This window comes from Daldinia caldariorum, assembly GCF_022478825.1.
Source record: "Daldinia caldariorum strain CBS 122874 unplaced genomic scaffold F4812scaffold_6, whole genome shotgun sequence".
NCBI classification, from domain to species: Eukaryota; Fungi; Ascomycota; class Sordariomycetes; order Xylariales; family Hypoxylaceae; genus Daldinia; species Daldinia caldariorum.
In genome coordinates, this window is record NW_025953042.1 from 116,243 (window position 1) to 138,860 (window position 22,618).

A 22,618-nucleotide genomic window follows, 5' to 3' on the forward strand; every position below is an offset into this window, starting at 1 on the left:
TCTATAATAACAACGTTATGCCAAAAAAAATAAAAATAAACAAATCCGATGAGTTATCGCTATGAAGGACAAAAAAAAAGCAAATTAACAAGGGTATCAATAATGTCGAAAAATAGAAAAACTAGGGAAGATTCAAAATGATGGCAAGTGAGGCCAACCAGATATATATTATGCACATGCACTACCTATCTTACCTACATACATGGCAAGAAATCATGTGGGCGAGAGGGCGGTGCCAGAAACACAGCATCACGGCGGGCCAATAGGCGAGTACCTAATGCAGGGCGCAAGGATCCCACGCAGTTGCTGGTGGTGCAACATGGAAACCGAACAACCCATCTGGGCTTACCTACCAGTAAATGTCCGCGACAATGTGGGATTCGATTCGATTGGGCAAAATGAACAGCAAACGAACAGCAAGCTTTCGAAAATCCCCAAGGGTGCGGAGTTCGACCAAATAGCCGCCTGGGAAAGACACGCCTTGCATACCTTAGGTAGGTACGTTGTGGAGGCTTGTCGAAACAGGCGGCGGTATATGGAGTAATACGAATGGTCCGAATACTGTTGGGTGGTGGGTTGGGCCGCGAAAAAAAAAGCACCACTCGGCCCGTGTTGTGGCCTCTTGGGCTTCCCGAGGACGAAGTGTTTTCAGCTTCGCTCAGCTTCAGCTTCAGCTTCTGTTTCTGGTAAAATGCATACTACGCTTCCACTTATGGATGGGAGAGGGTAATAATAACCCATATATGAGTCCTAATCATTGGGCATGAAGAGATTTCCGACGCGCTGGTATTAAGAGCCTCATTGCTTTTCCGAAGCGCCTGTGCTTTTTTTCCTTCTCTTTCTCCCAAGATACATCCCCTCCGTAAGCTCATCAAGACCATTACCAATAGATGATAACCTCTTCCTCTTACAAACAGGGGAAGTAATAACAGGTAAGTAATTCGCCACATAGATTCTATATAGCGGTGTTTCAAAAGATGATATCTTGTAAGCTCTATGGACGTGACAGGTTATCAATGGCTCGGAACGACCCGTGACCCCCACCACCAACGGGCTAACACGCCTATGAAAGGCGTTGCAATAGAGCCAGCTGCTTGGGTCGGCTCTCCCTTGCCAAACAGCGGGAGACAAACAACGAAGCAATAACCTATTATCAAGTAGTTGTATGAGTTTATTCATAATGTATTGGATTGTGTATTTGCGAGCTGGAGCTTACCTATTTTTACATCTCGTGCTAAAGAGAATAAGTCAACTAGCTGAAGTGGATTACCTATTTAAGCGCCACTAAGTTTTAATGCCAGCGTCAATTACACGATAGCATCCACCACTAAAGCATGTTGGTCCAAGATGAAACTACGAGCCTTTTTTTCTTTCTGGAATATTGGGAACGCGAAGTCTTACTGGTAGCTAACTCACTTAAAATAGCACGTAGCTAGGAGTTAGAAGACTAAAACAAGACTAACATATAACAGGTACTTAATGTACCTACAAGCTGTATAAGCTGGGTAGGCAAGACGATTCATAGGTAGGTACCTTTATATTAAGCTCATTTCAACAGAGAAGAAAAGTCGTAACGTGCATTCATATACTCTTTCCCGGGTCTAAAGCCACAAATATGTATATACCTACCTACCTACCTACCTACCTTACCTTAGGCGGTAGACATTCACAATACCAATCCTTATAAACTTGGCTCCTGCTATCTATAAGTGCCTTATATATGTACCTAGGCACCTTAGGCAATTACATATATACAGGACCGTCCACCGCCTCGTCCAAGTACCAAGTCGAATCGACACTAGGATCAAGCTCCCTAGCCGAGAAGCCATTGCCCAAGTAGTGGAACCTATTACCCGCGGGGCCGTCGTAGACGTACTCGAAGTCCTCGCCGCGGAAGTGCTCGAGCATGTGGAAGAAGTGCACGCGACTCCCCGGGTGCAGGGCCGTCACAGGCCCGTCCTCGGCGCCGCCCTTGAACCAGGATTTCCCCGGCGCAGCCCACGCCGTGCGCGGCATGAAGGCCGCCACGTGCTGCGCGTAGTCGGCGACTGCCGCGTCTGACGGCGCGATCGCCTTGATGCTTTCTTTCTGGCACTTGGCTATTATGCGTGTGATGTACCTGGCTATATGCTCGCTGAGGGTGAAGACGCTGCCGTGGCCGATGGGCCCGTTGGGACCGAGGAAGGCTTCGAAGACGTGTTAGGATGCGGCAGATAATCATAGGAGTAAATTATTTGGGAACACTTACTGAAGTAGTTGGGCACGCCGGGAAGCGCGCATGACATGTAGCCCTTCGGCGTTTCTGTCTTCATCGCGTCCTGAACGTTCCCGTGTCTGCCAACGATGGGGAATCGTGGGACGAAGGATGTATCGAAGCCCGTAGCGCATATTATAGCGTCTAGCTTGATGACCTCGCCTGATTCGAGTTGGATACCTTCCGGCACAACTGCAGCAATCCTCTCTGTGATGACTTCTGTATTCGGAGCCCTAAGAGCTTCCAAATAGCCTGGCGCCGGCGTTATTCTGCGAGTTCCCAGAGGAAACTTGGGGATTAGGGCCTTGCAAAGCCTCTCGTCGCCCCCTAGCGCTGCTGTCATATACTCGACAACCTTACTCGTTGCAAACTTCTGCGCCGGACTACCGTTCACGATCTATACATGGAAGTGTTAACGGTAATGTAATATGAGAGCAAACAGTAAATGTCTTCTTACGAGTGCGAACGCTCCGTTGCTGTCCTTCTCAATTGTTTTGATAAATTTGCGGTAAAAGGCAGGGTCAGCCTTGAACTTCTCGATTTGCCGTGGCGTAAAATTCTCCTTCTCGTCGAGCTCTATCTCGCTTAAGATCTCTTTCGCAGGTCCCCCCATCACCTTCATAGACAATATTCGTGGGGGAATGATCCATGTCGGAGTACGGACGAAATGGTACAGCTTTTTGACACCTCCTAAACGTCAGTTCGTGTTGTTCGCAATTAGAATAGAAGCTCACTGACCTGGCTGGATCGTGGGAAGTAGCTGGATACCAGACGAGCCATTTCCAATCACAGCGACGGTCTTGTTAGTATAGTCGAAGTCTTTAGGCCAGCTAGCAGTATGTATTAGGTCCCCCTTGAAGTCATTTATACCCGAGATATCTGGCCATTTCCAGTTACTGGAATACCTTCATTAGTAGCATTCCCTTAGGTACATAGGGGATAAGTCAATGCTCAATCTTCTATCTTACTTTAGAATGCCTGCTGCGTTAACAAGGAAGTTGGCACTATCCCTGAACTCTTGACCGGTTTCAAGATTCACGACGCTCAAGTCCCAAAGGCCACGGTCCTCGTCCCACCAGGCGCCAACAACTTTGTGTTGAGTCTTTATGACGTCCAACATACCCTCCTCTTCGCATATCCGATCTAGATATTGCCCAATCTCCCCGGCAGGCACGAAGAAATTGGACCATTCGGGATTCGGACGCCATGAGAACTGATAGTTGTGACTTGGTACGTCACATCTACATCCCGGGTATCGATTCTCGAACCACGTCCCGCCGACTTTCCTGTTCTTTTCGTAGATTATGAATTCGTAGTTGGTTATATTTCTCCTGAGGGTCCGTATCATGTTTATGCCGCTAGCCCCCGCCCCAATACCTACGATCCGGACATGTTTGGAAGTTCCGAGGGGCGCTTCCCTGATTGTGTAAGGCGGTCTTGATACGATATCAGGAGTCTTGGAGTTGTTTATAGTTTTTTCACCATAGTCTGGCACTTGGGGTTCTTTGTGACTGGTTTTATGGCGTGTCATGCTGGCTGGAATGGTGAGAAGACGAGACACACGACGTTGTAGTTTTGAAATGTTGCCCATACCGTCGTGTCTAAGGGTACAAGCTTTATATATAAGCTTGAGCTTGTGCCTCGAGTTGTGAGAACAAAAAAAAAAAAAGAAAAACGAACTAATAGACGTAAGTTCGTATTTCTTCTCTACTACCCTTGGCGTTATAGAAGGCTTAGCTGAAAGCGGATACAGAGCCTAAAGACCTTGTAACTTGGAGGATGGAAAAAGAAGTTGAGTAACAGGGAGCTGCGTATCTCAGCCTACCATCATCGACGGAAGCTTCCTTTCGGTGGTTTGCTATGTCAGGGAAGCAACATGGCCCGCTATCCACTCACAATGTAATCTATCTGTTACCCCCTCGACACATATCACATTACGTATATGGCTAGTGTTTGCGCATCTACTCGGACTGATACTCGGACTGATGATATTTTATTTACAGCCATCCCCCCTGCCGACGTGCGGATGATAAAAGCAGCCCATTGCAACTGGACTTGTTTGCCACGATAGTTCAAGCCGAATGGAGAGAAAGACTAGGATTGAATTGCCAAGTCCTTCAACTCGAAAGCCGATGGCGAGTTGCCTGATAGGTCGTCTTGCTTGGTTATCATGATTATCATGGCTATCACTAATGGGGCGTGGACGTTGGTATCGTATTTCAGCCAATCGCCCATTGTCGTAGAGGGGCTTCCACGTTCCTTATAACTGTGCTTTAACGACTGTGCTGCACTGTACTGGGAACTTTACCATAGTACATGGGATGATGGACATTTGTCCCACTGAGGCGTGCATCTACCGAGCTACCCTCCGAAGCAGCCGAGCGGAATGGGAAGCTTAGAGGGATTAGATCCATGGGAGAATACCCAATTTCGAATGCACACCTGCATATGTATGTATGTATGTATGTGTGTGTGTGTATCTGTGTATGTATGTGTAATACTGAAGATGTGATCTAAGGTGTAAGCAGTTTGTGGTTTAACCAATGATCGCGATGAGCTCTGTGTAAAAAATACTAATGTAAGAAAGGGTGGTCGTACAATATGTACTATACCTAGATGCTAACTCGGAATGCGAGGTATGGATGCATCTAATTCTAAGCTCGGAATTATCATGAGTTGAAAAAAAAAAGATGAAAAAAGACCTACACATGTGTAAGTGCTCAATTAAGTTCGATAGCAGTCTGGCAGTCTGATTAGTGCCAGGTATTGTACTGTGCCTTAAGAAGTCACGGTCAATTATAGGTAGCCCATAGGTACCCTAAATCGTTAGCCAAAGCAGCCCAAGTACAGAGTACCGTTACCCTAGCATTGTATTGCCGGATATATCGTACAATGCGTTAGGTACACGGTACATGTACTTCCCCGCCAGCTTGCGCTATCATTTTTCAAGGGTCTGGATTCTGAAGACACACTTTTACCTAATCCAATATATTCACATCTCAGGTCGTGCCACTTGCCTTATCTTATAGTATCAGATATAGGATAAAGTGGCCAAGGAAGGATCCTAATCGGCTCATCTACTCATCTGATATGTCTGGACAGTTCTCGTTTGGGTTTTCCGGTGATGATATAGAGGATGACGGGGAGTCAAATTCTGCAGGTCCACAGGTCAGCGCGCCTGAGCAGCCGCAGGCGTCGGCTAGTGCATTTCCTGTATCAGGAAAACCTTTACTCCCCGCCAAAAGTCATGACTTGAATCACATGCTATCTCAGCTACCCTCCAAAATTGCTTATGGCATCTTGGACGTGGATCTAGACGGCGCTGGGAACATTCAGCTTCCCCGCCGAGAGCTATGGGATGTCCGGGTTCAGCTTATGGCCGAAGATGACGGCGGCGATACCGAACCCGGGCTAGGCAATCATGATGTGAAGACCGGAGTCTACGAGGGCGGATTCAAATCCTGGGAGAGCAGCGTGGATCTCGTCAAGGTCCTCTCGCTGTCCAAATCCTTCCTTTCCGACACCGACAAGACCGTGAGACTGATCGAGGTAAGTCTTTTCTGTCGTGATTTCACAAGTTTTGCAGAAATAACCAACTAGATATCTCCAGCTCGGTTGTGGCACGGCTCTTCCCTCATTGGCTCTCTTCCAGTGGTGCCTTAGTCTTCGAACACCCGGCAAGAGTTCTGCCCTCTCTATGGTCTTAGCCGACTATAATCCAACTGTTTTGCAGCTCGTAACATTGCCCAATTTTATCCTGACCTGGGCTCTTCATCAACGAGCAGACTCGCCCTTACTAGAAGATGCTTTTTCATCGGAAGGAGAGTTAGACTTAACACCAGAAGTCCTCAAAGCCTTTGAAGAATTTCTCACGTCACGCAAGATATCTCTCTCTTTCTTTTCCGGCGCCTGGTCTGCAGAGTTTATCGGCCTCTTAGACGCTGATAAGGCTTCGAAAGTTGGAAATGAAGCCGGCCAGCGAACCATTATCCTTGGCGCTGAGACCATATATTCCCCATTCGCGCTCAGCGCATTTACACAGACCATCCTCTCTATTCTAAAAGAGGAGAAGGCGCAGGGTAATACGGCTGAAGCACTGGTGGGTGCTAAAAAGCTCTATTTTGGCGTGGGTGGCTCATTAGACGACTTTGTCGTTAAAGCTCGGGAGATGGGTGCAAGCGTTGAAGAGCTTCGAGAAGAGACGGAAGGCGTCCGTCGTGGCGTTGTTCGCTGCAGCCTTACGTAGCACGATAGCCATAGCCGTTCTAGGCCCCAGGTAAACCTGCGACAACAATAGATTATGGCTTAAGGGAGAGTTGGGTTCTTGTCCTTAGTCCGAAATGCCTGGCTCGGATTACTAAGGCGTATATCTTCAGTCCCATGAGGACGCCATTATCCTATTAAATAATCAATATAGAGGTTACAGGTAGTGCTGTCTACATAATATGCAAATAAATTTCCATAGCCGCAACTTCACAGTTGAGTCGTCAGATAAGGGTTGACCCATGTTTCGATTCTTCGGCTCTCGATTTGCCTTTGGGTTTGGCGGTCAAGCTCTCCGGATGCGTAAAGCTGGGATCCTGATTTTCAATGCGAATGCCGGCACTAGTAAAGCCCGAGCTTGCTATTGTAATATCTGCAAAATCAAGGGGATGTAAATAGCTAGCAGCGCATGTCATCTTCCTGAAGATTAGCAGAAGAATGAGGGGGAAAAGATAAACACTCCTTTAAAGTACATTTATAACCGCATTCCAGTCGAGCGCCGTCTCGATTATCAACCTAGCTTCAAGGAAGTCAAGCTGTGTAAATTATTGCGGAGCGTACCTAGATGTTTAAATAAGGGGTGCGTATGTTTATTGGTCATTCGTAGATCCGGGACCCCGGAGTTGGTGGTGGGCTTTGTTGCCCATTATGGTTATGACTACGGTTATGGAGACACCCTTTGAATTGCATAATGGAGTACCTGGGGAAAGCTGCAGGGAGGGTTCTGACCGGGAGCGCCCTTGTTACCTCTCACTCAGATTCAATTGGGTCCTTCATGCAGGAACCAATCACCTAAGATTGTTAGCCTGGACTTTGGCGAGATTGCGCGGCCCCACACGTCTGCTTTAAGTTACACAGCTGTACGAGCTGACGAGTCGAGATCCTGCCGCGAACCGGACTTGCACTTTTTCATTGTCCATGCCTTGCCAATTTGCTTCCTTTTTTTCAGCAGATCTCGTCGATGGATCAAATATCTCGAGTCCCGCTTGAAACCTAAATGCGGGTGAATCAAAGAATATCGTACTGCATGTACTACGTAGGTGCCTAATGTATAACCTGGAAGTGTTTGATATTCTCGGTATCTGAAGCAGACGGGATGGCATAGGTATGCTCAATGAGAGATGGAACTTATTTTAGGGAGATTGGTGGTAGTACTGAAGTTGGCAGCAAGCACCGCTGAATGAAATCATATGACATTTTTTTCATTGGCGCACAATGCAACTAAAAGCGCTGTACTAGCACGCAAGCACGGATGCCCCTGATTGTGATGGCCGAGGCTGCAACGTCCTGGACGTCGTGGTGTTCTGATCTTGGTTCTCGCGACATTTTTGCTATGTGCGTATATGATTCGAATTTATGTAGGCATGTATTTAGCAATGGTAATGATGCTCGTCATGGCCTCAAGGCTAGAGGGAGAAAACCTTGGATAGAAAAGGGCAAATGTTGGGAGCAATTGCAATAAACGGCCCAGACCAAAAAGTCAAAAGAGGTCCCAGGCTTTAACGGCCGTAGATAATTGGCTAGGATTGAATCTATAATACTACCTACTAGGTACCTACAAAGCAGCCGAGCAAGGTTAGCTCTTTCCTCGAAGGCCGGATTGGGCTTAGCCAAATGAGATTTTAGCCGTTTCTAGCTCCAAAAGTCAAAAACATGGAAAGTTGGTGTTGTAAGTTGCGATTGCTAATTTCCCCCGGGACACGGCTTTGTACTTTCCTGGTCTGCTGGCGCATGTAAGTTGGGACAAGAGCCTTCTCTTTTTCTTTCCTACCAGCCACTCCTTCGAGCTTTCACTCCTTTTACAACAACAACCTTCACGTTCGTTACTCGAGCCCATTTTCTCTCGTCGCCTTTCTTTTCGCGTACGGTCTTCTAATTCCAACTAATTCCAATAAAACCGGTAAGTTTACGATTTCTTTATGCAAGTTACATGATCCGTTACAGAAGTCTCAGAAATCCCACTTTTGCTTGACTTGCCCACTACGTCGCAAGAAGTCTCCAAGGTTTCAATCGACAAGCAGAAAAGTCATGATTTTATGGGACTGAATTTTTTTTCTACCTTTTATGACTCGTCTTACATATCAGCGAACTATATGAGTCGTCATTGTCGCAAGATAACCTATATAATTCCTTACCGCGCGAGCGCTTTACTAATCTTCCTCTCGTCTTTCCACAGATATTTGTCACTCTCTAATTACTTTAATACTCCACCACGAGTCAAAATGAAGGTCTCTTTCGTCTCTGCTGTCCTTGCCGTCCTCCCGGCCTGGGTCAATGCTGTCGTTATTACCAACAGCAATTTTGACGATATCGAGGTTGGCAAGCCTTTCGAGGTTACCTGGTCCGATGCCGCCGGTCCTGTTAGTCTTACCTTGAAGGATGGCCCGTCTGACAATCTCAAGACCGTCTCTGAGCTCACCTGTAAGTTTACAAAACCTTCATAGCCTAACTCATCACTAATTACTAATAACACGCAGCTGGCGAGACTGGCACGAGTTACACTTGGGTTCCTTCTTCTGATCTGTCTTCTGGCACCTACGCCCTCGAGATCAACGATGGCAGCGACGTGAACTACAGCCAGCAGTTCGAGATCTCTGGCGGCTCTGCTAGCGGTACCTCGGCCAGTAGCACAGTCTCGGAGACTAGCACGTCTTCGGCCATCTCGTCGTCGTCTACTATCGCTAGCACCACTAGCAGTGCTACTCTCACTAGCAGTGCTTCTGTTACTAGCAGTGAGACTTCTTCGGCTCCTACTAGTTCCAGCGCGTCGTCCGGATCTTCCAGCTTCGTCACAAGCACTAGCAGTGGTTCAACCTCTGCTACCACTTCGTCTAGCACCCATGCCAGTTCCAGTTAGTCTAACATTTACACGCGCCTATTTAGGTTCGAGGATCTGACAAGATTATAGCTTCTTCCGCGACCAAGACCTCGGCTGCCACCCCCGACACGGTGCCCAACACGAATGCCGCTCAGACGGTGGCTCCGTTTGTGGCACCCATGCTCCTGGCAGTCGGTGCGATTTTCATGTAAACACATGATAACGACTCACGCTACCCAGCGGGAGTAACACGATTCTTTCGGTCCGGTAATTTTCGTTGTACAAAATACGCTTCTCGCCTCCCGTACAATGGCACGTACTGGTAGTTTACGTTTAATGGAAGGGAACATGTGTTTTATGAGCTATTGCTGTTAATGGGATCTCGACATATGAAGCCGGGTTGGGATTACTTCGTAGTATACCTACGTAAAGTATCCCAGATCGATGTATAATCTTCTCAGCGAAAGGTAACCTAGTTTGCCTCGCATAAGTCGTGATAGGATCCATCTGCCAGTAACGGGTACCTACTTGGTAACCTCTACATAATAAAATTCAGATCAATCAGTTAAACCTAAAGGTCTTTCCATACCTACTGGGAGGACGCTTAGTTGTCGTTTAAGGGTACGTCTTGCCAAGCCTGTCCTGCTCCACTTACATATCAGATCTAAGACTTTTCCGCTGCGGAAACTTGTATGCGAAGAAAGACCCAATAGGAGAATAGGTAAGTACCTCAAGTACCTAAAGTAAGCATGCGGAAGTAATTGAAACGGTCTCAAAGCTCGTGTTTCAAAACTTTTAGGCATGCTTTTATCGGCATCGGCGGAAGTATAACAAAAAATAACAATAAGGTTTTCAGGGTCTTAGGGTTGTGGGGACGCCGTCGAGTTTTCTTCGTTAATTTCTAGGAGGTAGTTTAGCTAAACGAACCCTTCTATGCAGAGCTAACCCACAGGTCGCGATTTGTATTAGTCACCTAGTCGTCTTCTTCTCCTTAAGTAATATCTACCGAGTAACATAGACTTAGGTACCTACGTTAGGTAGGTATGCTGATGTAGACCAGCTAGGTAGCTCTGGAGGACGATAGATGTATCTACATGCCAACAAGATAATGATGAGAATAATAATAATAACACCGATAACAACGATAACAACGACATACCTTAGGTACCTAGTTGCTGTAAATATTTCGGTACAACCTGAGTTTATCATGACGTCAAGTTCGCATATGTAAATAAACAACAACCTCTTGGTATGGATAGGCCAATAAGGTCTTACCTATTAACGGGTCAGACATTCCTTCGAAACTTGTCTTGCTTGAATCACGGCGTGGATGTAAGTCATATAACATCGACGACACCAACTGCAATTTCGATTTCGTCATCTCGGCTGATCCATCATCGTTCAGCATGTTGATATGGAATGTCTCGTCGGATGGAATATTCTAATGTCTCGATTACCTAGGTACCTAGGTAGAAGGTAGGTATTTATAGCTGCGTGGATTACCAAGGTTAGCTCGGTCCAATGGTGATATATGAACATACCTGGTACCTAGGTACACATATACAGACATAGACACAGACACAGCCGATACCTAATTTTTAAAATTATCTCAAGGCATGTTACAATATCAATACGCTACCATTGCTGGGTCTCAATAGACAGCTGCTTAGACGACGTTAATAAGCCGATGGCAATTATAATAACCAGATATGCTCACGAAAGCTCAGACGTTTAACATATAATAAATCCCATTTACCCCGTTCTACCCTGTTATCTCGCAAGGTACTATGATGGACATCCCCGTTTGAAAGCGAATGTCTTCTGAAATAAATCACATGCGTTACACCCATAATATGTCCTGTATACGGTGAGGTTACTAGCTGGCTGGTTGGCTGGATGGCTGGCTACGTTATTTGCCGTAACCTCAATAGCCTCCTCATACGGCTATTTCTGGCCACGGTCTCGATATAAGAATACTCTGGAATCTCCTAGTATCCAGAGAGCGCGAGGCCGTAGAATTTGTCCTATCTTACCAGTGTCCCTTTCCTCCTTTCCTCACTAGTCTGTAGAACTTTGCTTCCTCCTTTTCCCAGGTTGCCTATACCACTTGTGTATTTTCGGGGAGAAGAGAATTCGCTAAAAGTCGACATCGCCACGGAACACCTCGGGGTCAACACCAGGCAGGACTTTCTCTGCGAGATCCCTGCGACCCATCTGCGTGAAGACGCGGCGCAGGGTGTCGTATAAGTTTGTGCTCCGGTTCTGGGTGGTCATAGCTTCGAGCTGAGCATCGCTGACGCCGCCTCCTAGGAGCTCGCGGGCCTTCTCGCGACCCTCCTTCTCCACCGTCTTGTGCATGCTGAGTGCGGCTAGCAGGTGACCCGCCGCCTCCGCGTGGCACCCCATATTGATGCAGCTGACTCCGAGGTTGTAGCGAGCACGCACGAAGTTGGGTTTCAGCGTTAACGCCTTTTCGTACGCCGCGATCGCGTCCTCGCTCTTGCCGCTGTTGGCTAGCGTCGCACCTAGCCGGTTCCACAACAGGTGTACTTGGTTTTGTCGGTTAGACGCTCCGAGCTCAGATGACGCCAACGCCGCCGAGAAGCAGTCCACGGCTTTGTCGTACTCTTCAGCACCGTAGAACAGCACGCCCAGGCCTACTTGTACATCCGGATCCATGTGCTCACCATCTGGGCTGAGACGGGCGGCCTTAATAAAGAGTTGTGTAACACGATCGTGAAGTTGGTGGCGCTCTGTGAAGCCTATCTCGGCCGGGGAGGAGAGATCGCTAGGTGAGATAACAGATGGATATCTAACTGATAGCCATCGCTCAAGGGTTCGGTAAGCTATGCTGTCATAGCCTTCGTTGGTATAAGAAACCGCTAGGGTCATGAGCGCGGGAGCGTTATTCGGGTCGAGGTTCTTGGCCTGCTCCAAAGCCCGGATAGCCGCCGTCTCCTTCTCATTCTGTGCCTGAGCCATGCCCAGCTGAACCCACGCTTCCACGTGCTTGGGGTCTTTTTGAACGGCCGCCTCGAAAGCCAAAGAGGCTAACGAAAGATTACCACCTTCGTCGACAATCCGCATACCTTCTTCAAAGGGATTCGCGGTGTCCTTAAATAGGTTCTCCTCTTCGAAGAGATAGTTCTCTATTGCAGGGTCCATCATTAGCCTGCTATTGGCACTAGGCATGCCCCAATCTCCAAAGCGGTCGGACCACTCGGGTTCACCCAGCTGCTCAACCCACTCTTCTTCGTTGATAGCTTCTTTAGCGGCCGCCTCCTCAGCTCGGATGCCTCTCCAGATCGACTCAAAGTCGCCGAATTCGTTCGTCTCCGACTCTAAAATCTGCTGGTCAAGCTTGTTGAGTTCAGGTTCTAAGTTGGCGGCAACATCTTTTTCTTGGACATCCTTCTCCTGTAGCTCGAGCTGCTTGAATTGCTCTTCCCACTGCTGATCGTCCAATTCCACCACCTTCTCCTTGCCCTTCCCTTTGTCCTGTTGGACGCTTGGCGAGAACTGCTGCTGCGGCATAGGACGATACATGGGCATGTTGTTCATACTGTAGCCCATGCCCATGCCGTTCATCATTCCCACTCCCATCATCGGATTTTGATATTGCATGGCTGCAGGCATGGGACTCGCTCGGGATGCGTTTGCTTGGCCGGTCATCTGCTGGAACTTGGCGTAATCTTCCGGGCTGAACTGCGTACCCTGCGGGACCTTGAACGCGGATTCCATGGCTGCTTGCGGATTCTGCTGGAACTCGTTCGCCCACGACGGTGAAGTCGAGTTCGCTCGGAGGTGGACACCATGGGAGGGGTGATCTAATCGTATCTGGTTCATGCCTTCAAGGGGCATATTGGGTAATTGGCCATTCTGCTGTAGAAAGCCGTTTATCATCTATGAAGACGGGACTATTGTTAGCTTGTGCAGACGTGATAGGTAAACTGTAGATTATCAACCGTACCTCATCTTGCGGTCCATGTTGTGCAGCACTGCGAAAGCCACCCATACCAGCCTGAGGAGCTCCATTTACAATGCGATCTCTTTGTAGACTGTTGTCTTCCTGGGTATGCTTCGCGAACTGGCTGAGAGGGTTACCCGCCGTCGAGCACTCGGGCCCACCGCCGAGGAAAGACATGTTGAGGGATGGTTTATGTACAACGTGATAGATAAGTAATATGCGATGATGATGGTAGGAGTTAGAATAATGCAAACGATGCAAACGAATGCTAACTGTTAGGTACTGGAAATAAAGTCGATCGTCGGTAAGGTAGAAAGTTGGTGGCGGAAGTTAGTGCCACTAGTGGTTTATCGTATGGCAACACCTGGTGCAGAACCCTTTTGATTCTGTCGGGATGTTGTGGGGAAAAGAAACGGATGGTTTCTGTAGTGAAAATGTTTTGAAATTGAAAAAAAGAGGAAGGAGTATTCACATGTAGCTGAAGATGGGCGGTGATTTCCCAATGTTTACCATAATTCTACTCTATTACAAAGCCGGGCGTTTTAACATGGAAGTGAGGTCACTGTGCTGGCCGTATTGTATTGTACCTAGGTACCTAGGTTACTACGGTACCTAAATTGTCCCAAGATGCCGAGGAAACCTGCCACCTGCACTGGCCAGAACTTTCACTAGGAGGTACTTTAGGTATTGTACAAACTAGAATCCGCCGAGGTAGCGAGGTCATTGGATTACCCCCACTTAAATGCTTTCGTGGTAACCTTCCATTTGACTGATCAATGGTCCGTGCAAACCACATTTTGCTGGCTTCATGTGTAGGTTAGGTACACATTGTATAAGTATAACCCTAAGTACCTGAGGTAGGTAGGTATTCATACATCTACTACTACTAGTTATTCTTGAAAAAAGTCTGAACTTGTGACAAATTTGCACATATTATACTACTTTAGGTAGTTACCGTATGCGAGCTACTGAGTATTTTTTTTATATTAATATTTTCCATGTCATACACACTACGTTAATCGTTAAGCGAAGACGTATTGAAGAATGAAAAATGATCGGAGAGAAGTTGTACATTCAGTTTCCTAGTAAACTGGGTTTCGTGCTAACTACCGAATTTTTGGTAGAGGCGGCTCTTTCTTAAAAGAACCTGAACTCATGTTGTTACATACAATTTACCTAGTCAGCTTTCCATTATCGGATGGATAGCTACTGGCAAGACCTGATCCATATAAAGCCTCGAACCTCTCGTCCATCGTGGCTTTCCTGATCACATGTCACATATCGCATCGTTTGCCCGAAAAATGCCTTGCCAGAAGATATAATTATGGCCATTACCTAATTCCAAGGCGAAAGCACCACTCCCATCGAAAACCTGTCTACGGGCTAATAGTTGTTTGAGCCATAGTTGTTTGAGCCGTAGTTGTCCCGGCCACGGTTGTTGTCCCGGCCGCGGTTGTTGTCTCGGCCGCGGTTGTTGTCTCGGCCCTGGCCATATCCATCTCGTCGGGGTCCAGATCCAGCAGGCTTAGGAGGGGCGGCGAAGTCAATACGTAGAGTACGCTGTCCGAGCATGAAACCCTGGAGCTTGTCGAACGCCTTCTGTGCGTCCTCGACAGTCCTGAAATCAGCGTGGGCAAAGCCACGAGGCCAGCCAGTGTTGCGGTCCACAGCTACGCGGACGTTGACGACATTTTCCAGATCCCGGAAGATGGTGTTCAGGTCGGCATCGGATGTCTCGTACGGGATGTTACCAATGTAGAGAGAGGTTGAGGGATCTGCCGGGGCCTTGGGGGCCCGCGAGGAACTGGTGCCTGATGTTCTGGGTTGAACAAAGAGGCGACGGCCCTGCCAGAATGAATTGTCTCCCTCCTCAATGGCCCGAGTTGCCTCAGCTTCATCGGCAAAGGAGATGAAGCAGAAGCTGGAAAGCCATTAGCAAACATAACCGACAACCGAAGGGGGGAAAGCTCTATAATATCAATGCATCTACATACCCTTTACTGGCACCCGAGGGATCACGGGCTAACTGAAGGTGCGTAATCTCTCCGTACTTGCTGAACGCTTCCCTGACCATATCTTCCGTCGCATCGAAAGGAAGGTTTCTGATATAGATCTTCTTGGCCAGGTCCGGGTCCACCGGGCCTTGGTTCTGCTCAGCAGAACCAATAGCCTGTTCGACGGCGGCATTCTCGCTCTCATCCTGGGCCATGCGCGATGTCATGGAGAAGTGACGAGCTACAGGCATGAGAGTAGCCGGGCGCGCGCTTGCCTTGCAAATCTGCATGGCAAAAGAAGCAATCTGCTTGCGCGGGGTAGCGACCGCAATTGAAGAGCATGCTGCTCTAGCAGCTGCGCGTCGGAGGGAATGCCTATTAAAACCAAACTGTTAGCTATTGTTGAGTTATTAGGAAAGGAAAAGAATTGCGATCGTACATTTTGATTTTTGGTTTTTTGCAAAATTTGTTGAATCAAAGAAAATCCCTACTGAACAATTAGGATGGAAGATTCACAATATGTAGAAATCTCAGTTTATATGTGATTCTCCAGAAGAAACTTTTTTTTTAATCGTTGAAAAAATTTCGACTCCACTAGGGGACTTTGGCCCACATAGTGTGCGTACCTAACCTTATCTGCTTATCCGCACAATTCACGCCACCGACCCTTACCTGACTTACCTAACCTTAGTTGAATTTGGCTAGCCCACTGGCCCACCACCAGGCAAGTCAGGTACTTTTGTACCCAATAACCGAAAAGGTAGCACGGAGTAGGTAATACCTAGGTGATATAGCGCCTCACCATCGTCGTCTAGAAAATTTATTTAACTTCAAGTTGAATCATGTAGTAAATAAAGGTAATTCGAGTTAAATCTACTAGGTACGTATACGGCCAAATCTACCTTCTACCTTAGGCTGTGGCAAAAATAAGTACCCAAGATTTTTTATAATGGAAGCACGGGCATAATAGCCCTGGAGGTTATACCTAAACTGCCAGTACATCGTCAAACACGAGACTGCATCATATCCTCGTCGTGCCGAGCTACGGTCTATTTGACCAGTATTGATAAGATTTCTGATCCAAGTTTTAAAGGATCGTTACACGCCATTCTAACTCCCGCCACGACCACAAAACCCTTTTCTTTTTTATAAAAACCTCTCCTACTATGTCCCTCCCTCCCATCCTAAGAATACCCTCGTGGCTTCACCTCGTGAATTTAAATTGCCCAAACCCGTAACAAAATAAGCCGAGCAACAAGACGGCGGGTATATATGTATATACACTCCAATAAGCTCAACGCGAGCAGTGGTGTAACCAGGAACAACGCATCGAAAGCCGGTACTTGGGAAACACCTGACTGAGCGTCGATGTCTACAACCAGACAATCCATCCGCTGCTTGAAAATAGAATTTCCTACTTCGATCCTTTTCTGTAGGTGAAAAGTAGGCTGTCCCTCGGGACTTAGATATTTAGGGGCCAGGGTATGAGAAGGGATGACTAGCATCAATCCGCACCTTAACGTCGTCGGCGAGTCTGAAGGGATCCAATAGCCCACCCGCCTCAGTTCCGCCAGCGCCACGACAGCCAAAATACCTAGGCAGTAGCCTTATTCCGACGTAACATCCTCCGTATCGAGTCCATCCGCGCCTAGCTTCAAAGTGCTCGTGGACGGGTATAACCGTCTGCTTATACGGGTATCGATGAAAAAGCGCCGAAAGTCTCTAATTTTTCATGGCTACCGCTCCCCAATATGATATGTTCACAACGACAAAGGGAAATATGAATGATAGTAGTTCAGCTATTGGAACCGGTTTTGGCGAGGGTCTTGATGTGGATCTTGGCGATATCCGTTAGTTGATCTTTGAGAGTCATATTGGACGCCGGTCATGGAATCGGGATTATTGGGAATATTGTTACTCAAGGCTCGTAAGGGTGGAAGTTCTGGCCGAGAAGCTCTACCATACGGGTCCTGGCCGTACGGATCCCCCGACGGTTGCGATGGCATTGCAGTGTTTTGCGGGCCTTGGCCTGGCGGGATCGGAATGCTTCCTCGAAGCTGAGCGTTCTCCATGCGTAATCTATCGATTTCACGACGTAACATTTCCGCTTCTTGCATAGCCGTTTGGCAATGATTCGTAATACTCTTAAGAGCTTCGCTCTGTTTTTGATGCTCGGCAATAGCTGCATCATCGTTAGTAAATAAGCTGGTACCTGACTTTGTAGCAACATACCTTTCGTCAGAATCTCCCATTTCGACGCTTTTGATCCTCGTTCTTGTGGCATCAGATCGCGAAGCTGATCGAATAATTCCTTCATCTCTGTTCTCCGCTTCCGTTCCGCTAGCTTGTGACTCTTCCGAAGCTCGGGTGTCCTACTATACGGCTGATTTCCGCTATGTGGGCTGGATTCCTCGCTATGAAGATCCGATAACTGCTTGTGTTGAAGGGTGTGATGGTGAATGGTTTGGAAATCTGGGCCTATACTATCATCAAGCCGGCGCTGTCCAGGCGGTAACCGAGACTCAGTCGTAAATTGGCTACTTGCAATCGACTCCGAGATGCTACTTCTCCTAGAATCAAAAAAGGTATGATTACCAGTAGATGGCATGCGCTGAATCTCCTCCTCTGGGAATGCCCAGGCTTGACCTTTCGTCGGTTCTGCCGCCCTAGCAATCGTGCTTGTAGCAGGACCTGTGATAGCGGGTGCGGTCCTAGCAGCTTTTGGATGTTGACCATCAGGCGTACGTTCGACATTCGGCTGGTACCCATTGGATATCCTATGCACCGCGAGATGTTCCATTCCCGCGCGGGAGTTCCGCTGTTGTACCAAACTCCCATGGAACGAGGTAGTTGACTGGTTCTGGCTCGCGTAAGGAGAACCACCCAATCTCAAATCACCGAACCCCTGGTTGATTCTGCTGTCAACACTCTCCCGTCGCGAATCTGGTCCGACACTTGCTGCACCCAAAGACATGCCACCTGATATAGAGTCTATCGACTGTGGCCGATCAAAACGTCCACCACCTGGCGTTGTCGGTGATACCATGGATGCCACGCTCATGTTGGTCGCAGAAGATATTACCGACTGGGGAACTAAGTTCGTAGTGGTTGGAGAAGGAGTCTTGTCATGAACGGAGTGGTATACACTGATGCCTATGCCCGAGGCTGCGGAAGTATCTATAAGGGGTTCCAGTAGTTAGCGACGCTACTACTCAACTTTCAACCCAAGCTGTGGCTATAGTAATTACATACGTTTACTAGACGCATCTGTGCTCGAGTAATAGGCCGAATCGCGATTGTCATCTGGAGCATTCAACACCGTAGCCAGCCCAGCTGGAATCTTCTGCGACGCAGGCCGAGACTGATCTGTCGCCATGCTTGCGAAGCTTGAATTGGATCTATGAAGGGGAGAAGAGAAGGTAGAAGACGACTATCGAGGGGCTAAATAGTAGCTTTAATGAGAAGTTGAGCAAGCGGTGTTCATTAAAGCCCAGCAGAGACGTAGATACGCAGATACGCAAAAAGGTGCGGGTGCGGCGTCGCGATATAAGTTGGTGCTTTGAGCTCAAGTCGCCCGAACTAAGTTAATAGATGGACGGATAGACTTGGGACGCGGTAGCGCTCGACATCGGTTTACATTGGCGAACGGGGTTTGATCAGCATTGACGTTAAATAACCAATCGCAATTAGGCGCAACTGGACCGACAAAAGCTCGAGCTTTGGTATTTGATGCTTGGTGGGAAAAGGAAGGAAAAAGCAGAGAGCGAAAAGGCGGAAAGTTGGAAAGTGTTTCCGAAAAGAGGCTAGTTAGTAGTACCTAGCGGTAGCGGTAGCGGTAGCGGTAGTTTAGAAGAAGTAAAAGATAATAATAGTAGCGATAGTGGTAGTTATTAGTAAAGTAAGGTAGGTAGGTAAGTATGTAGTTGTAGCTAGCTAGTAGTCGTAGTAATAAAGCCGACGGGGAAACTATGTAAAACGACAGGTCAAGAAGCGTCAGGAACGTGTCGTTGGTCCTAGCACGCAAATATAGCACTACCACGAACCGAGGATGCGCATCAGAAATAACTACCTAGGTAGATATCGTATCTATTGGACGGTTGGGTTTGGACGATAGAAGGAGAGTAGCAAAAAAACAAATAAGGGAAAGAGGAGTTTTTGACAGGTAATGGATGAAGGTGTAAGAGTAAAAGAGAGAATAAAGGACCCCCCAGTTTCGAGTACTTAGTTCCCGTAAGCACAAGGGCTTCTTGTACATTAGGTGTGTACCTAGGTACCTATAAATGTATCTTGTATGTACTTCGTAGGTCTATGTGTATAAAGAATTGATCTAGGTTAGGTACGTACCTCCACTAGGAGCTAGGTACCTAGTCGAGTGTAGTATAACGGAGTGTGGAAGGAGAAGAACGGGGGATGAGGTGAAGCGCTCTCTTGGAGAATTACTATTAAAAAAAGGCCCAAATGAAAATAATGGAGGATGGGAAAAAAGAGGGCCCCCCTTGCTGGGATCGAAGGGGGCCCTGCGCGTGTCAGTTGCTGTGGAGGAACAGGTAGGTTAGAGGTACAAGAGATACGGCAGGTCAGAGAAGAAGAGCAGGAAAGAAAAAAAAAAAAAAAAAAAAAAAGAGCAAAAAAGAGCCGAGAGGATGGCCATTCCTATGTATTTCCTAATGCATGCCTAGCACGCTACCTCCATGCAAGTGTCCCCCCCCCCATGTATTAAATTGCATGTAGATACACACGTTTTCGAAGTTACATAACTAGTGAGTATAAGTACCTTACATAGTAGTGTATAGGGTCAACTTGCATTATAGGTATCTATAAACATTGAGGTCATTGGCTGCGGCTTCGGATAGAGCCACGCATCATGTATGTTCAAATGCGTTCAATTGTATCAACCTTAAGACGTACCAGGTACTTTAGGTACCTAAGGTGGCTAAGGGTTGCAGCGTGTGGGAGGTAGGAGGTAGTCTAGTGGGAGAAAGGTTTGTTCATGGGCGTCTACCTAGGTAGGTAGGTAGACGATGAGACGATGAGACGATGAGACGATGAGACGATGCAGCTAGCCCTTTAGCTAAGGATTTGTCGCATGGCTATTTCCAGGAAGATTGCTAGCGAAGGATACCCCGACCGAGAGTATAAGATACATGTTGTGCCATGGGCTCTGCGCTAGCGTGTCACTAATGTGCCGCCTGTCGTTTCTTTTTCCTCGTGGCTAGCCATGTACCGGGCACACGTGAGTGAAGTCAAGCAGGGATTGCCATAGTACCTATGCACATGTGCATGGGTGGTGGAGTACGACAGGGAGCTCCCCCGTGGCCGAAGTTGGAAGTCACTGAAGTGATTATATATGTACTATGTACGCCATTCCATATGGCATCCATGCCGATGCAGACGTAGCAGAATACTTCCATGTACGGCATATGCAACACGTTTATAGAAGTACTAACAGATATGTACGCTTGCGGCTTCCACATCAGCACGCACAGGAGCAATTAGGTACTGAATTATTTTATTGTAGGTACCTAACCTAACATACATAATTAAGTCAGGCAGCTAGTGTAAGGTACTAAAATCAACGAAGAAAGGTTCCGGATTTGGTCTTGTATAGGTAATGTATTGCTTCCATCAACTCTGGATAGGATTCAGCATTTGGCCATCCAAGTCCCAACCATAAACTCTTATTCTATGACGCTACACTCCTCTTTTCCAGTGTCAGTGTCGGAAAAGCCAAATCGCAAAGCAAGAATTCTAGCTTACTCTTTTTTTTGGATGGGATAAGAGACGCGAGGGAGCGTCAAGACGGGACTTCGTCTCTACCTAGGTACTGCCTACCTGCAGTTGTACTTAATAGGTACATGATATGCCGCCCTCGTCTTAAAATACCATACGAAGCCAGCATGGTTCCATTTACATAGTAACAATTTGAGGCGAGCTGGGAAAGGCTTGGGTCAGCCGCCCGAGTCCAGGGAACTGGTGGTCTGTTTATGGCCTGTGCGAACTCAGGCAATCGGAACGACCCTGAAAGGTATTAGAGGAGGGAGATCCATCCAAGTCAATTCAACTCCCTGTTTAAAGCACCGGTAACTTGGTGGCTCGTGCCAGAGCTAAGAGTAGTCAAATACCGTTGTTGGTAAATAGCAAGGATATGGGAAGTAATGTCCATACCTATGTACGGGAGACAATGTATGGGAGACATAAAGGACCTTGAAAGAAAGGAATAGGGTGTCACAATCCCAAAGCGTCAAATAATTAGAATTACCTATCCAGATATGACCAAGAACTACCTATTATTGCTTATTAGTCTAATCAACGAATCGAAGTACATGATATATGCCTTTATTCAACCATTTCATATTCAGGTAGCTAATAATATCCGAAATAAAGCAGATCTGAAATGGTTCATATGTGGCAAACGAGAACCAGTAGGAGCTTAGGTATAACTATTCTTTGTTATCACAAGTTTAATAATTAGAAGCTAGTTAAGTATACGAAGTAATGTATGATGTATAGTGGTATTGGGTTAAGCATAGGTATTTGTATAATAGCCAATCCGTATTTCAACATCCACGAACGAAATGTCTGAAAATTCGATATCATAAATTAGCCTAGGATGTAAAGCATCATGTATGGGCACGTTACTGTCGGTGTCCCTGAAAAGGAGGAACTCGGTAGGATCCGCAGCAGCATCGATTCTGACTGGAGCTTCTTACGATAATCATGCCTGTTTGGCTGTTTGGTTCACTGTGATCCTCCCGCCGCCACGTGAGCCGTATCGACAAATGCCCAAATCAGCAGCTTGTTTTAAGCAGAGGAGGCTAAGCCCAACACCACGAGTGTTATGCAACGAATCCTATCAATTATGCGGGGTGCGTTCGCAACGGATAGCTTTCCGACTGACCTGTTAAGGCCTACAGTCGATCCTGTAAACTTACAGTTCAACCTGCAAGTTGTCTCCGTACATTACATATAGGAGTAAATCAAGATCCCTGTGCCGTCATCCTCGCTACGTACATACCATACCTCAGATCTAAGTAGCCTACCTAAGGTATCATGGAACCACTTCGGGTACATAGAGACAAGCTTCTCCGCCGCCTTGACTACCTAGGTACCTGGTATGTACAAAAGGCGGAAAGCCTTGAATATCTTGTCTCGGGCATAAAGACGTCTCGTTATCAGCGAATGCCAAAAGCCGGGCCGACATTTCACTAGTTCGGTGTTTAATTATCGTCCACGGCCATACTAGATAACCCACGGTCCTCGGAGTTGTAGTTTTCGTCATGCATTGTGCGTATGGATATAAAAACTCAGCCAGTCTTAGTCAG

The 22,618-nt window shown here is 47.3% G+C and overlaps 7 protein-coding genes across 7 annotated transcripts; 2 read left to right on the forward strand and 5 right to left on the reverse strand.

Moving 5' to 3' along the window:
* Positions 1-433: 433 nt before the first annotated feature.
* F4812DRAFT_423930 (uncharacterized protein) lies at positions 434-1,007 on the reverse strand. Its single transcript, XM_047933792.1, has one exon. It carries the CDS (start codon positions 948-950, stop codon positions 711-713), a length of 240 nt encoding a protein of 79 aa, XP_047790949.1. The 5' UTR covers positions 951-1,007; the 3' UTR covers positions 434-710.
* A 647-nt stretch (positions 1,008-1,654) lies between these two features.
* On the reverse strand, positions 1,655-3,870 carry F4812DRAFT_423933 (FAD/NAD(P)-binding domain-containing protein). The gene is made up of 5 exons (XM_047933793.1): positions 3,223-3,870; positions 2,993-3,150; positions 2,712-2,941; positions 2,249-2,651; positions 1,655-2,186 (listed from the first exon to the last, which is right to left on the reverse strand). Exons 1-5 carry the CDS (start codon positions 3,783-3,785, stop codon positions 1,744-1,746), a joined length of 1,797 nt encoding a protein of 598 aa, XP_047790950.1. The 5' UTR covers positions 3,786-3,870; the 3' UTR covers positions 1,655-1,743.
* A 1,284-nt stretch (positions 3,871-5,154) lies between these two features.
* F4812DRAFT_337723 (uncharacterized protein) lies at positions 5,155-6,621 on the forward strand. The gene is made up of 2 exons (XM_047931610.1): positions 5,155-5,803; positions 5,865-6,621. The coding sequence occupies exons 1-2, from the start codon at positions 5,345-5,347 to the stop codon at positions 6,498-6,500; spliced, it is 1,095 nt and encodes a 364-aa protein (XP_047790951.1). The 5' UTR covers positions 5,155-5,344; the 3' UTR covers positions 6,501-6,621.
* A 2,118-nt stretch (positions 6,622-8,739) lies between these two features.
* On the forward strand, positions 8,740-9,547 carry F4812DRAFT_458165 (Ser-Thr-rich glycosyl-phosphatidyl-inositol-anchored membrane family-domain-containing protein; the record flags this gene model as incomplete). The annotated part of the gene is made up of 3 exons (XM_047937322.1): positions 8,740-8,938; positions 8,995-9,369; positions 9,426-9,547. The coding sequence occupies 3 exons, from the start codon at positions 8,740-8,742 to the stop codon at positions 9,545-9,547; spliced, it is 696 nt and encodes a 231-aa protein (XP_047790952.1).
* Positions 9,548-10,918: 1,371 nt separating this feature from the next.
* Positions 10,919-13,869, reverse strand: F4812DRAFT_423943 (TPR-like protein). Its single transcript, XM_047933794.1, has 2 exons — positions 13,306-13,869; positions 10,919-13,238 (listed from the first exon to the last, which is right to left on the reverse strand). The coding sequence occupies exons 1-2, from the start codon at positions 13,477-13,479 to the stop codon at positions 11,472-11,474; spliced, it is 1,941 nt and encodes a 646-aa protein (XP_047790953.1). The 5' UTR covers positions 13,480-13,869; the 3' UTR covers positions 10,919-11,471.
* A 284-nt stretch (positions 13,870-14,153) lies between these two features.
* F4812DRAFT_423946 (RNA-binding domain-containing protein) lies at positions 14,154-15,867 on the reverse strand. The gene is made up of 3 exons (XM_047933795.1): positions 15,736-15,867; positions 15,297-15,671; positions 14,154-15,223 (listed from the first exon to the last, which is right to left on the reverse strand). Coding segments are annotated over exons 1-3 (915 nt in total). The 5' UTR covers positions 15,738-15,867; the 3' UTR covers positions 14,154-14,685.
* A 1,081-nt stretch (positions 15,868-16,948) lies between these two features.
* F4812DRAFT_337937 (uncharacterized protein) lies at positions 16,949-19,162 on the reverse strand. Its single transcript, XM_047931611.1, has 3 exons — positions 18,549-19,162; positions 17,529-18,473; positions 16,949-17,478 (listed from the first exon to the last, which is right to left on the reverse strand). Exons 1-3 carry the CDS (start codon positions 18,670-18,672, stop codon positions 17,096-17,098), a joined length of 1,452 nt encoding a protein of 483 aa, XP_047790955.1. The 5' UTR covers positions 18,673-19,162; the 3' UTR covers positions 16,949-17,095.
* Between the last annotated feature and the right edge of the window lie 3,456 nt (positions 19,163-22,618).